This window comes from Borostomias antarcticus (genome assembly GCF_949987555.1).
Source record: "Borostomias antarcticus genome assembly, chromosome: 5".
Taxonomy (NCBI): domain Eukaryota; kingdom Metazoa; phylum Chordata; class Actinopteri; order Stomiiformes; family Stomiidae; genus Borostomias; species Borostomias antarcticus.
The window spans coordinates 7,360,114-7,375,331 of NC_140238.1; the positions used below are offsets into that span (position 1 = coordinate 7,360,114).

The 15,218-nt window shown below is 47.1% G+C and overlaps 1 protein-coding gene across 1 annotated transcript in view; it reads left to right on the forward strand.

Annotated features, from left to right (window-relative positions):
- The window catches only part of LOC311309240 (latent-transforming growth factor beta-binding protein 2-like), an 87,785-nt gene that overhangs the window by 3,451 nt on the left and 69,116 nt on the right, over positions 1-15,218 (forward strand). The window contains exons 2-3 of the mRNA XM_084438423.1: positions 1-38; positions 11,176-11,443. The exon at positions 1-38 is cut by the window's left edge and continues 36 nt beyond it. Of these exons, the coding sequence (XP_084294549.1) occupies positions 1-38; positions 11,176-11,443 (306 nt within the window). The remainder of the gene's footprint in view (positions 39-11,175; positions 11,444-15,218) is intronic.

Consider the following 15,218-nt stretch of genomic DNA (forward strand, 5'->3'; position numbering starts at 1 on the left):
CTGGGTGATGGCTCCAGGGACAAACCGCTGTATCAAACGTAAGTATTCCACTCCCATCATAGGACCTAGGTAATAGTCATACTTGGATCCACTCTCTATCCACATTAATGTTAGCCGTTTGTCCTCTTGCGTGAGAACCGTGTGAAGGAACTGACTGACTGGGAGCCATGTTTGGCAGGCAGCAGGGGGGGTGGGGGGGGGTTGCATGGGGTCTGGATGGGTGCAACTGATCAAGACAGAGGAAAGAGGAAACAGACTCGTGAGGTGGGGGCACGGAGGGGAAGCCTTTACGAGTTTGGACTTTATGAAGTCGGACTGCAAAACAACGAGCCTGAATGTTGGTTAATGACCTGTCAAGTGGAATAGCCCTGGTGAATGGTTTCAGAGTGTAATAGCCCTCATAGACATGTTTGCCATGCGAGGCTGCTTACTCTTTTCATTTAGAATCCTTGCATGGAAACTACCAGTGCTTAGTATCTGGCTCTGTCTGACACAAGCTCTTAATTACGGGTGTAACTGCCCTTTTTTTTATTTGACCACAGCAATATTGGATACCTTAACTGCTATATAATTACAAAAAAGAATGGCAGATACCGGCCTGAGTGAATAATTGGCCACTTTTTAAAGTGCAATTTCGGCAGAATTTTAACAGCTAAGAAGTGTTACTGTGCTTTTCGCTGTAACTTTCTTGACATTTGGCATTTTACTGTTACAGTATGTGGCTTGTTAACGGTTCAGGAACTAGCAGGGGGTGGAAGTCTTCATTATATGTGTCCTGTGGTTGAACAGTATGTATCAAGGCAATCCCTCAGTCTGTCTGTCATTGCATTCAGTTGTCTGTTTTACCACTCTTGTTGCAGACAGAAATAACAGGTTATAGGAGGAGCCGTTTTAGAATAAGTTATCTTTAAGTTTTATGAGCCCAGAATGTGAAACCCACACTCAAAACTCACATTTCTGTACCAAAACAGTTCACTTCTTTCCCCTATGTACCCTCACACACACACACACTCTCTCTCTCTCTCTCTCTCTCTCTCTCTCTCTGTCTTTAAAACAAAACAAACACACGCGCACACACGCGCACACACGCACACACACGCACACACACGCACACACACGCACACACACGCACACACACACACACACACACACACACACACACACACACACACACACACACACACACACACACACACACACACACCAGTCCTCCAGTAGCTGTTGTGGTTTGGCCATCAAATATAGCTTCATCGAAGAGGTCAGTCAATCAACTCTCCTGCACAGATTACACAGAACACTTGGCCACAGCTTCCTAATGAGCTCCATGTCCCTCCCACACGCCACAGATTCCCTGACCCTTTTTCTCAAGTCCCAGCTAAAGATATACTTACCCACATGAGAACTACTTAGGACGGAGCTGGAGTTACCCAAATCCAATCTATTTCCCTGCCTATCTGAAAGTAACACGTGCCCTCTAAAGTGTCCATGTTAAACATAGCAGAGCATCGGAGAAGGCCAGGTCTCTCCCTCCCGCCATCTGGTGTGTGTTAGTCGCTTGGCCCTCACCCAGCTGTGAATAGAGGTACCATCAGCTGACGGCACCCCACAGCAGGGCCCCAGGCAGGCCAGGTGCCAACTCAAGCCCCCAAAAACCAGCCCAGCCTGCCCTGGCCGCCCCCACCCACATGGCAGACCTCCATGGTGATGAACCCCCTCCCCAGACTATCACGCTATCTGATGCTCCAGACCCTAGCCATGTCCGTGTTGGCTGCTTTAGAAGGATGGGGGGAGGGTGAGGGGGGGGTCATGCTCACAGTGGGGGTAAGAAAAGGGACATATCTGTCAACTGCTTTAAGTAAAAACAAACAGCAGCTGAAGGAATTGGATGTAATGTCTGATATTAAATCTGTCAGTTGTGAATTTCACCTAGGAATGGGGGGGGGGGGGGGGCTGGTGTCTCTGTTTTCATAACAATATCCCCTTATTGAGTCAGATTGAGGTCAGAACACATATATAACAAGAACTGGTTTGAGAGTTGTCCAGAAGAAAATGCATAGCTAGGTTAGAAGTTAAGAACAGAGTTCTTTATAAAAAAAATAAATAAAAGGTCTATGTCTGGGCCTGGTGGAGCGTACAGTATGTATTGGATTTAAAGCCTACCAAGTAGGATTTAAATGGGTTTGAGTTTGCGTGTCATGTTGTGTGTCTGGGGCTGCTAAATGTTTAGACCTGTCCTGGGTGCTGGGCTGCAGAGGTCTGGCATTGTCTACATTGTTGTAAACGTCAAGAAGGATGGTTCGCAGGCTTGCTTTCCTACACAGGTCGCAAGAACAAGAACAAGAGTAAAAGAAAAAAAAACATTGTTCCTTTACAGTAATTGTCTCTGCGTAACGTCATCTTAGTAACTTAGTGACTGGTGGAGTAAACATACTTTAAGTGTATGATATAAGTGCATTATCAACATACATCTCAATCCGGCTTTGATCGCTGTCTCTGAACCTTTGATCAACATGGTCTATTCAAACCATTGGTTTTATTGATGGTTGCCATGATGTGTCTGTTTTGGTTGGCTGGAGCGTAAAGTGGAGCCAGGTGCAAGTGTGGCCGTATTTGATGAGCCCCCCTCCCCGTGTGCCATCATACGTATTTACAGGCAGGCCTGAAGCCTCCGCTGGGCTGAAAGGGTGCATCTGTTTTTTTGGGTCATTCCTTCAATAACGTTTCCAGATTCACATCTGTTCACCGAGAAAAAGAATAACCGTCACTGGGATCAAGAGCAGCGGAAGGCCGTGGCCCAGCCACCGCCGCGTCTGGCTGATAATGCAGATCTACAGACAGACGGACAGACTGCTGTGTTTAGACATGCCTGGACAATCTGTTGCTTTCGAAACTGTCTCACTGCAGTGCTTATGATTGTGTATTCTGCATGGAAGCCTGTTGAAATGGCTGGTGTGAGCGTAGTAACAGACTAAAACCATGTTGAGGGGAAATTTATTGTACTGTACCAACGAGACCTAATCTGCCTCTACAGTATACACTGTGGTAGAAAGGATTTGTTTCTGAAACTTGGATATTACAGGACTCAAGGGACTCGAGTGCATGGACAAGCAAATAGGATATTTACAAACTGTAAATCATCATGTGCAGTAGTTTTCATGTCATTTTTAAGCGATTCCAATCGCTGAATATTTGAATGGCTTCTTGCTTGAAGTTCTGAAACAAAAGCATGAGTAAACACCTCCCCGGCGGGTCAGTCAGTCAGGAAATGAGGCTGGAATGGTAAGCGCTGGGAATGCCGAGCACCTTGATGAACAGTAATGGCCGAGACGAGGGAGAGCACAACATGGGATTACTGGAATTCCTTGGCTTTGTATCGTAAATAGCCTCATAAACCTGTTTCCAAAATAGCCAACCCTCCGTCTTATTTAATCAAAGGAGAAACAGAATGTCTGATGTGTACGAACAGGAGAATGGCACCCGATTGGACAGACGCAACTCATTCATTCAGAATCCTTCGCCGTGGGTTTACAGTCAATGAACAACGTACAATGCATGATTGTTTTATTACAGTATACTGTTGTAGTATGCTGCACTACGTGTCCACATCCGTCTCATTATTATGCCATCATAATCAACTGTCCCATACTGCGTTCCTGCTCTCACTCTCCTCTATGTGCTCATCCTATGGCTTGGTTAGCGACTGTATCCGTGATACAAGGTGACACACAGAGCTGTCCTGACTCTATAATGAGCTCTCAGGTCTGATGTTATGGTGTTTGTTTTTGGTTCCCTAGCTTTAATTTCTCACCTATCAAAGTTGGCATTTAAATCCTGCACTACATGCGTTTACACGCTGGTCTTGGCATGCCGGGATTACAAGATGAACTCGCCCTGGCCATTGAGAGTGGACCGGTCCTTGGCATCTCTTACTGCCGGGGTCGCTATGCATCAGAGTCACTGGGGTTGTGATGGCTTCTCGTCCGGACATGGTCTCTTTGTTAATTGGATTAATGACACGGTCTGTCGCACACCGAGAGAATTAAGGGGCTGAATGCCTCTCCCAGGAGGAGGATTCCCCACAGTGAAGGCCGGTTCTGAGTGGCCAATCTAACCTCCCAAAACAGTTCTCTAAGCCTATTGGTCATTGTCCAAAGACTGAACTCAGTCTGTTCTTTGAGAGAGTTCTGGATTCCTCCCTTGCTGTACCTGGGGTAGGGCAAGGAAGAGAGTGCACCAGAACGTGTACCTGTATGACGAGTACAACCAACCCTGACAGTGTGATCTTGTGAAAGGCTCTTCGATGCTTCTATCTTCTTTGATTTAAGCCTATGGCCGTCTCCGAGGCCGCAGATGAAAGGTGTATCACTCACAGAGAGAAATAAAGTTGTTTGCAGCCTCTTAAGCAGCCAGTGACTGACAGAGGACTTTCTTTTTGATTGCCGTCCAGCTTTCTTTGGCCCGCTGTGCCGCTCAGGGCCCCATCCAACCCTAAAATAACTCTTCATGCAGAAAGTCTGCCTCTCTCTCTCTTTCTCTCTCTCTCTCTTTATTTCCCCCTCACTTGCCATTTCTCCCTCTTTCCAAACAAAAATGTCCTGCATAGAATGTTTCTTTAATTCCATCATATCCTTCCCGCTGTTTGAGCTAGATTAAAGTCTTCCAGTGTGGACACACCGAGACACCGTTGGAATCATGTATGTTTTGGCTTTCCAGCGCTGCCCAAGATTTGACGGTTACCTCATTTCACATAACATGACATAGTTTGGTGGATGAGTCGTCGTGTAGAGAAGAATGGAATGAGAGGGTAAAGCAGAAATAAAACTAAACAGTGATGTCACTCCTCCTGACTGATCTTTGTCCAGCCTGTCTGTTTTTGACAAGAAGTATTTTCATAATCGGGCATTTTGTTTGGCTCATGTCAGCATCTCGGTTCAGTCAGAAGAGAAATTCTTTATCATGGTGTGGAGAACAATGTTCCCAGTCATCTTGATCATCTCATTTTCATGTTGGTTCTGCTGCTCTCCTGAGCTCTACTGTACTATAGCTGCCTCATCTGATAATCCCTCGTTCATCCCAGCATTTACAGAAGTTAATGAAAAGAACATTCTGTCCACACTCTTTCACAGTATCTCTGCGAAGCCCCAGAGGAGTCTACCCAGGCCAGTGAAACCACATACCTTTCGTGAGGGAGTTATTGGGGACCTGTCAAATTCTGGGGATCAAGTTGAGTTTGGGGACGGGGCGTGAGGCAAGGGAGATCATGCCGGGAGCGAGACTAGAGTGCAGCTTTAATGCGCTCTCTCCCCTCCTCTCCTCACCGCAACATGTGTCTCACAGCCGGTGTAGTGCGGGGGGCATACACGTGGGAGCGCTTTACTGTACGGGGGCCTCCAAAACAGTTACCCTCTGAAATACCATTTCACATTCATGTAATCCAGTAGATCTCTGTCTCTGTGCTGCTTTTGAATTTCCCAGTTTAACTGCACTTTAAAAGAAACGTCTTTCTCTAGGTGCAAACCATTGTAAATTCAAGAGTATAATGGAATCTGACACTTTTCCATTGACTACATGGAATTTGGCCAGTTGCTCATCCTCATTAAGACCGTATATGCCAAGTCACCTGTATGGGGGTTTCATAGGCAGACAGGGTTTTTACTGTTCATAGAGTTATTTGAAAAGCACATGCTGCTAAATGCATTACCCTTATGGAAGAATCAGATATGAGGCATAGAGGAGGTTATGAGCCAATATTGTATGGAAAATGTCCACCTCTATGCTTTTTCATCTATATAGCATCACACATATAAGCCTCTAAGTCCCTTGGATCAGAAAAAATCCACCAAGTACTGTATAGACCCAGATCGAGAATAGAGGAGAGTAGAACATTGAAAAAGCACAGAACAAAGTAGAATAGAGTTGTTGTTTTTTTACACTGAACTGTAGACCTCCCCTATGCTTCTGATAAAGATCAAGTCCCCCAAGAAACCTTCACTTTTTACAAGAGCTGAGCAAGGCCTTTAAAAAGCATTGGTCTCTCTGGTGACGTTGTTCAGTCTGGGTTGAAGTAATCGCTACACAGACAGCCGTGTAACCCTTCAGCACTTTTACAGGCCCGGCGGAGATTAGCAGGGGGTCACACAGTTCACAGTTCAGGGGCATAACTCTCCCTGGCAGCCTGGAGAGCTTTATGGGCCATTAGACAGATCCTGTAATCAATACACACGCCGTCGTCCGAGAGGCCATCATTAGCACCTCCCTGGGCTGGTCGCTCCCAATTTGTCTCCACAAACCAGGAGTTGTGTCTGCTCCTCCAGCTGCTGACTGTTTGTAGGTGGCAATTGGGACGTGTTCTGGCCCAGTCTGACGCATGTTTTTCCAATTGCTACCATGGAAGACAGCGTTGCAAAAAAAAAAAGAAAGAAGAATGAATCAGCACTCTCATCCTAGATGTCTTCCTGCAGATGAGGAGTTGGGGGGTCCGCTGTTCTGTTTGTGTGTTTATGTTGCCGCGGGGCCACCGGGGAGAGGAGCCGCGTCGCTCCTACAGTGGTAAACCGGAGGGGCACGTCGGAACATTCTTGAACGCCGTCTTAACCGCTTAACCGCCCCTCTCCCCTCGCGCCTCGCCGCGTGACGCAACAGCCGCCGGGGGCTTGCTCCTCCTCCTCCTCCCCCTTCGGCGAACCTCCGCCGCGCCGCGGAAAGATCCCGGGCTTGACTGACAGCGTTAGCTCCACTTTGCAACACTAAACAGTAAACACCCGCTCCCACCGGTGCACTCCCTCATGCAGGCCACAGCCCTGTCAGGGCTACGCAGGGCCCCATCTCGCTGCACATCAGGCGCTCTTCTGCCCCGGGGCCATATGGAAGCTGTTGTGGTGTTATCCTCCTGAGGGGTAGAGAGTTTGTGTTTTTTTTTTTTTGGTGAACACATCAGTTTGCATTCAGTCAGCTTTACACGTAGCAGGCTGGGCCGGGCATACCCCACCCCCAGATGCAGAAATCCCCCCCAGAATGCCTCAGCATGTGGCTCATTAAAACCTGAATGAGTGAGGCTGAGGGTTCGGAGGAGGCGCAATATAGTGTGGCTAAAAGTAATGTACACAATGTCATGGGTCAGCCGCAGGTTAACTAAATCCTCCCACCGAGCTGAGGTGGGCGGGCAGAGTGAAGGCACTCTAACTACTGTATTAGCTAGAGAAACCGCAGTGAGACTCAATAAGTGCTTGGGTATGAAAGGGACACCTCCATTTTGTGAAATATTACCCCTGAAGGATCTACCACAAAGGGAAAATAAAGCATCAGTCAGTATTGAGCTTTGACTGCTGGTTGTGATTAGACCAGCACTGCCGTGTAGACGGAGGTCTAATAATTCAGGGATGATTCACATCTGCTGCTGCCCAAGGAAATATTAGATAATAGCCACACACATTAGATAATAGCCACAAACATGAGATAATGTAGCCACAAACATGAGATAAAATCCTCAACACTAAACACATTGAAAAGGAAAGACTATGTCTATGACTATGTATTATCAAAAGAGATGAGCATCTGAAACAAAACTGTCTAGAAGTGATTGTAGGAATTCTTAATAGATCTTTCTTTAATTTAGTTTTCCACTTGAACTGATTGGCACTATTTTATTCCCACGTCCTCATCATTTTATCTGTAGCCTTCCACAACTCTGTACACTTGACCTGTTTAATGGCTTCCGACAGGCCTGCGTATCCCTTCACGACTACTCCTCCCCTGGAAGTCTGGGCTCTTGGAAGCTCCCAGGTTTGGTTGTCTGCGGTTTCACTTCACGTTAGGTTTAGCTATACTCACCGCTGCATCAACATTCTTTCTGCATCAGCAAATGCATGAGAAGTTCCATTTGAACTATTGTGGTTCTCTGTTTCTATTTCCAGTGTTTAGGATTTTGAGACTCTCGGTAGGGAAGTCTTTTATCATGTCCTCCCAATCTTCACAACGTCTCTCTTCCTCTAAATCTCATAATGGCACATAATCTCCTCCCCCCGCTGAGCGCCCCTCTAGATTATCACGATTACACCGCTCATTATTGGTATTATTTCCAAAATGTCCCAATATCGAGTTAGCTGGGGCAGTATTGTCAACCTATGAAGGAAAACAGGGGGATTTATAATATGTGTTTGAGTTATGTCAAATATTTGGTTTCAAATTGCCCCTGGCTGAATGAGAGGATTGTAAGGGGTTGATGGTTTGTATTACTTAGAGTAGGAGAGAGGAATCTCCAGAGGACAGTAATGGACAAGAGACAAGCCTTGCTGGAAATGGAAATGGAAGTCTAGTGTGTAATGGGGGCTGGAGAGAGGGCGCTCTTCAGCTCTGTGCACTGTCAGACTCAGGCCTCTAATAGGTAACTATGACCCACTGGGACGCTTATGAATATGACTTACCTAATAAAGGCACAGGGTTGTTTTAATATGCAGACAGAGTTTCAGCATGCAGTTCCCCACAAATTCAATCAAGAACACTCATACCTTTTAAAAATGAAATAAAATCTGTTTTGTGGTCTGTTTTTAAAGAATGACTGATAGTTTGGCCCTTAAATTGAATGTTGTTTGGAAGGAGATGGATATTTTGAGGGGAGCTCAGCTGTCATGGATTTGTTCAGGGTTGTTTTCCTGTAGGAACCCCCTCTGTTTGTCCTCAAATAACTCCACAGATGCAATGATAGAACAAAGCAGAGAAAAAGTACTTGATTTGGTAATCATTGCACACTAAGCCCCAAGACGCCATAAGTAAGTGAATTGTGAGTTGTTATTCCTGAGTTCTACTATAATGTAGAATAGATAATGTGATTTATTGCTGATTCATAGTATTGTGCTGTTCTACTAGAAGTGCAGATCCAGACTTGCCAACATAAATGCTCTTTTAAGACGACTGGCCCGGACATGGAGTTGTCCTTTCCGTCTCATAACGAAGGGAAAAAACGCTCCATGCCAGGAACGTTTCCCATTTCTATTAGTCCTTTTCAAATGAATTCCTAGTATTTTATTATGATTTGCCCAATAATTACACCACATATTTGTGAAATGGATGGAATGTGAGGCAATTAGTTTTAATGATGTGCGAGACAAATCTGCACGACAGCAATTACTGCGACTGTGTTGAATAGGGCAGAGGCCTGCATGAGCAGGGGACCAGGCGGGCGGCCACTCCGCCACAAGTTGGTTTCATGTGGAACACACGCCTGGGAGTCAGGGACCTGCCTGCGCTGTTGTCAACACATGATGGAATGCGTCTTCGTCTGGTGCCATAACTGTGTCCCTGTTGGCCCACAGAACTTAATAGGGTCACATCACACACACACACACACACACACACACACACACACACACACCACATACCGGAGCCCCGTACCGTGACGCATATCAGCCACGATGCCGTCGTTGGGGCCACTCTCCGTGAGATGAATGGATTTGTTTGCATTACAAATCAGACAGTTTGGTTGGAGAGTGGGGTTTCACACTTTTGCCCAACTCTCCATTATAATGTCATTGGATTCTTTGTACTGATGGATTCTGTACTTCATCCCCAAACCCTTGAGGTGAAGCAGACTCCGGACTAGAAAGCGATGGCTCCGAGCCAGCCCCGAGTCTAGTTAGTGGATGATATATTCAACTCCTTGCCAAATCAAGCCCAAGCAGTTCTTATTTTATCCCATGGTGGAAAACTCGGATCACATACCAAAGTTATACGAGTCCGCCAGTACATTTCCCTGACTATGTACAGTACACTTCATCAGAAAGGGCTTCATTTTCCTCCAAGCAGTTAAAAATAAATGGCCTTGCAAATTTGTTGGGTTCAAATTGAATATGGCTCACCATTAACTACGGCAATATGGTCATGGTCCATTGCCGGATTCCCAATTTGTCCCTTTTTGTCATCGTGAAGACTATGGCTCTGAATCCAAAACCATGCTCTTAATGGTCTTTCTTCATGGGAATATGCCCATTGTTAGGCTACAATTAGAGACCACTTAGACCAAAATAACTGAAGCTAGATCATGGTCTAACGGTCTCGTCCTTCAGGGTGGCCGCCTGCCTGGGCCTCAACCCTGCATGCAGTCTGTTCCACCAAAGACAAACTGGACCCAGAGGGTCTGAGCATCACAATAACAGGAAGGCAGGTACCGTAGGCCAATAGGAGCCAGTGGGGCCCTCAGCCTGCCTGGCTCGGTCCTCACTGCCAAACACAGAAGCCGGCAGACAGACCGCCTTCCTGCCCTCGCGATCTGTCACTGTCCACGGCATCTGTGTCAATAGCATTCCAGCGCTGTTGACAGAGCACTGCTGTTTGCTTTAGCCACCAGAGGCTAGTGGCCCGATTTACTGTTTGAGGACAATGTCATAAATTCTGGAGTGCCATCCACTACATGCACCGGTGTCACAAGATGGAGAGCTTGTTTGCTCGAAATGGCATCCCACAGGTCTATGAATACTGTTCCAGTAGCCAGAGTGCGATGGGAGGGGCGTGCGGGCGGTTTGTGTGAAGAAGGATTACTTTGCCATGACCATGAAATTACCTCAACGCTCTCACTGTATTTGCAGACAATTGATAAACATTGTCTGTCCATCCTTCAGAAAAGGAGCTGACAAGTACAACATACCTCCTCTGATTTGGTTTGCTTGTCAAATAAAGGGGATATGTCTGCCGCACGCCATTCCATATATGAAGTGTGAGGCATTTACAGTAACAGTCTAGGCTCCGGAATCCAGTTTCCTATTCCCTCACTTTTTATGTTCTACTTTTATGACCTTTTTAAGCTGTTAGCCCACCTAACTGTGAGGGTATTTGTAGGAAGCCGCCAGGTTTAGGAGCGCCAGCCAGCAGGACTAACCCCGCAGCCAAGGGAGCTGGAGGAATCGGATAATGGTTAACTGTGAGTGATCAAATGCAATTCAAGTCTAAACCGGGCCATTAAGGACTGAGGTGAAATTGAACGTGACAGCCCCTCCGGGCTGAGACATCCAACCAATAGTCCGGGGTTGAACCTGAAACGCTATGGCGCGTATAGCCGTGAGATCATGTCCTGTCGGCCCTGTCTGGGGCTCCTCCCTGTTCAGGAGCGCACGTTCCAACATGACCCTGCTGACGTTCTCCCTCTGTCTGTGCCCCCCCCCCCACCCCCCTCCCTCTCCACAGCCGACTGCCAGCCCCCGTGTCTGAACCGCGGCTCCTGCAGCAGGCCGCACACCTGCGTGTGTCGCTCTGGCTTCCAGGGGCGCCGCTGCGAGGAGGTGGCCCCGGAGCAGGTGTACATCCGCACGGGCGGGTCCCTGCGGCGCGTGGAGCCGGGCGCCAACCCCTTCCAGAGGGACCAGCCGTCGCGCCGGAGGACCCAGGAGAGGCAGGCCGCGGAGCGGGCGCCGACCTCCGGACCCGCCGCCACCAGACAGCCTCTTCACACCGCGTAGGTCCCGCCCACCCCATCCCTCACCGCCACCCCCACGCAGCTCCCATAACTCTCGCGGACAGACATGCTCGGTTTTGTTTGTGCTTCAGCTAGCGGAAACAAAAGTATTTGCTCAACACATGCTAAGGGGGGGGGGGTAGATATTAAAGAAAATATTAGGAGAACTTGTCTGTGAAGTTTAAATATACTGTGAGGAGAAAGGAACCCTACGTTCTGAATACTGGACTCGTGCCTGCTTTTCAGCGTTAGATGAGATTCATTCGTTGACATACTGTAGTGAGTAATGGGGTGTCTGTTGGGGGATTCCAATGCCACAGCCTTTGAACTGAAATGAATACTGATGCTCTGACGCTAGATCACTGACAGAGTTTTTAATATTATCAGTGAGCGCATTGCAGGATTTTAACCTCTGGTGCCAATCCTTTTGATCTATGACGGCACTCTGACATGGCGGTTAAGTAATGTTTTTGGCCCGGTGTCATGGCACGGCGATATACATCTTCATTTGAATGTGGAATTTGTCTCGCAGTGAAACTTGGACTCCAGCACGGTCTCTGATGTTTATCATGATAGTGCTGCTTTTCATGTCCATATGAAAAATGATTTATATGCCGCTAGACTTCTCCAGTAGGCTCTGAACAGAAAGACACTGTAATTTCTTCATATCTTAGCAAAATCAATCGTTATGAATGGCTCTTTCAGTAATTTCTGGTGGGGAGTTTGTGTTTGTGTTGGAAGAAACACAGTTCTTGCCACCATTAGTTAATAACGTAGTCAGCCACACTGTATAGAATAAGCTGATATCGCTGTACTGTACATAAAGTGCATTATACAAGCTTCAAGGCATGTACAAAACAGTAGCTCCTTGAAACGGTATGTATTACTGTGTATGTTTTTCCATGTATTGGATTGAAACAGTTGATGAGGCCCACATGTTATATTTATGCTTGATTGAACTAAGTAGCACAAGAACTAAACAAACAATTTCCATCACAGTTAGAGAGAGCTACTCCCAAGTCAGTCCCCGGGGGGTTCGAGAAGCCATGCTTGAAAAATCAGGACGTTCAGCACGTACAGTAGAATGAAAGAAAACAACACATGGTCTGCCAGGCAGGAAAGAAGCAGTAACTCTCACCATTTGCTATGAAAACAGAGAGCTGGTTTGAATGAATAATATATTTTCGTTGGGGTTTATGTTACAATATACAAATTTACAATTTGTTCTGTGACTCATTGGACTGAACTAACAACGTCTCACCCGCCAGCCGAGAGGCTCCCTGGCAACGGCCTCAACCTCCCTCTAAAGATCTGGATCACAGCAGAGAACGGCATGGCTCCCTTCGCTCTTCTGAACGACTTTGTCTTTTTGTTGCAATCACTTTGGAACTGATACTGAGGAACAAGCCTGCCCCCTGTTTGCCCCCCTCTATATGCCGTTTTAAGAATGTTATTAAGCTTAATAGCATTCTTAAATCTAGATTGGGAGTCACTGCCAAATCCATTGATTAAGGGCGTATTCTAATGTTGAACTGTATTTCCGACCAAAGATGCCGAAAGGTAATAATTAATTGTTTCTGTGATTATGGAGGTGGAATTTTGCTATGTATAGCTTTATCTTGTCAGAAAGCTCTCCATCTTGAATGCTTTTCTAATCCTCCTTCTCCGGTTCTATTAAGTGCTATAATTTCTTTGGCCACTGAGGTCATCATTCATTTTCAGCCAGTGTGTCATCTCGGTACAGTATTTCTGTGAAACCTCCAAAATGTTCTCAATTGTTGTTGACATTTATGGTTCGGTACATGCTAATTGCGATAGCCTCTTGCGTAGTTATGTCACCCCATGTTTCTGCTGGTGTTTTGGAATTACGCTGGCAAAGCCGGTCACATGCCTGTGGTAGCTTTGAGTAACTCCAGCAAATGTTTTGGCAGATATGTATTTAAATTGTTTTTCTCTGTTTTTGACATGCATTGTTTTTGCAGTCATGATAAGTCGTGAGTTTGTAATCAATATAAGCCTTGAGTCAAAAGTGCACAGTTGCTATGCATATGTTTTCCTTGATATTTCGATTCGGGGGACATTTTTGCTCCCTGAGTCACGGATCTGGGACAAATCGAGAGTGAAAGTTGCATGTAAGACATTACAAGAGGCAGACAGTAACTGAGTCACACACAGCCCTGGGATGAACGGTTTGATCTGCCTGGGATCAGTTTGAGCTGACTAACACATTTCAGCAGGTGCTGTCTAATCTGATGATGAGCCTGTTCTCCCTCCCGGAACCCTATCCCCCCCCAAAGCCTGCTCAAACGGCTCCAATTATGATCACAGAGGCAAACCCTGTCCTCCCAGAAATTGGGCTCGGGAAGCTGGAAACAGGATCGTACTATGAGATGCTGCTGGAGACCGCGGGGGTAGACATTCGGGGGAGATGATCAAACCCGCTACTACTTTACTGGTGTGTTTCTAGGCTGAGAGCGTTGCTTTTCCACGTGTTTTGCGCGCGGTGGGCTCCAGGGGTGGTTAAGTACGATGTACTTTCTACGTGGCCGCAGAGGGAGCTTGGAAGGGTAGAGCAGCTGCGCCAGGAAAGCAGCGCTGGACTCCCAGGTCTTAGTCTCAGATATCAGGCTGTGGTCATACTGCTGCTGTGACCAGAGGCAAGGAGCAACTAGAGGTCAGGGAGAGAGAGAAAGAGAGAGCTGCCAAACCCAAATTAACGAGTGAGGAGAGGTGAGAGACGACTCGCCTTTGGCCCAGATTAGAAGGTCCTGCTGGTTTTACCCCGTCTCTTCTGCCCTGGAGAACAGGCCACAGCAAATACCCCGGCCCCAGAGCCCGGCTTCTGTCCCCAGACTCCCGCTCTTCCTCCTCCTCCTCCTCCTCTCCCTCCTGGGGAAGGTGTGAGCTATGTCTCCGTCTGGGAAACAGATTTGGGTCGTTACGCAGTAGCACCTTGTTACAGACTCCTGCCTCTATTGCCTGTTGGGTCTGGCCAAGAAAACAGGGGCATTCTGTAATGGCTCCAGGAAGTGGAGAGAGTGGAGAAAGTGAGAGGGAGAGAGAGAGAGAGAGAGAGAGAGAGAGAGGGAAAGAAAGAAGTGAGAGCTGGTCTGGACCGGACCCGAGGAAGTTGGCTGGAGGAGAGGGGTGGGGGGCACGAAGGGGCGGCTGGCTGGCTGTGGCTGGGCCTGGGCGGTGGGGGCGGAGAGGTCCGGCGTCCAGACGGCCAGTTCCGCAGTCCTGCCAGTTGGCCTCTGTGTCCGTAGTAATGAAATCACCCCGTGTTCACAGTGTCAGCAGCAGATGAGGGGGGGGGGGCAGCATACCGCCTACTGTACTTTGCGAAGTGGTTTGTCAACACTTGGGAATATCGGAGATGATCTGTAAGACATTCCAGTGAAGCAGGTGTAGGGTTTTTCAGCGCTTAACTCCATTTACAGTAAGCCTGCATTAAGGCCAGACACAGGCTTTCTTTAGATTGGTCATCAAACAGAAAAGACAGACTTTGGCGTCCGGTCATGATGTTAGCAGATCAATGTGACCTTGGTTTACTTTGTCTGACCATGCTCCATTTTGCATATGAATTAAGGCGTGTCTGTCTCACTTGTTCCATTAGTTATTAGCAGGTGGAATGCTCCAATTTTCAAGGCAGTTGACTGACTGGTAGTAAACCCTCCCTCTCATATTTCATATCAGTAATGGCTTCACCAGCAGGTGTCACTGAGAGGTCCAGGTACAGTTCTTAAAGTATTAAAACATTAGTTAAATATATGGA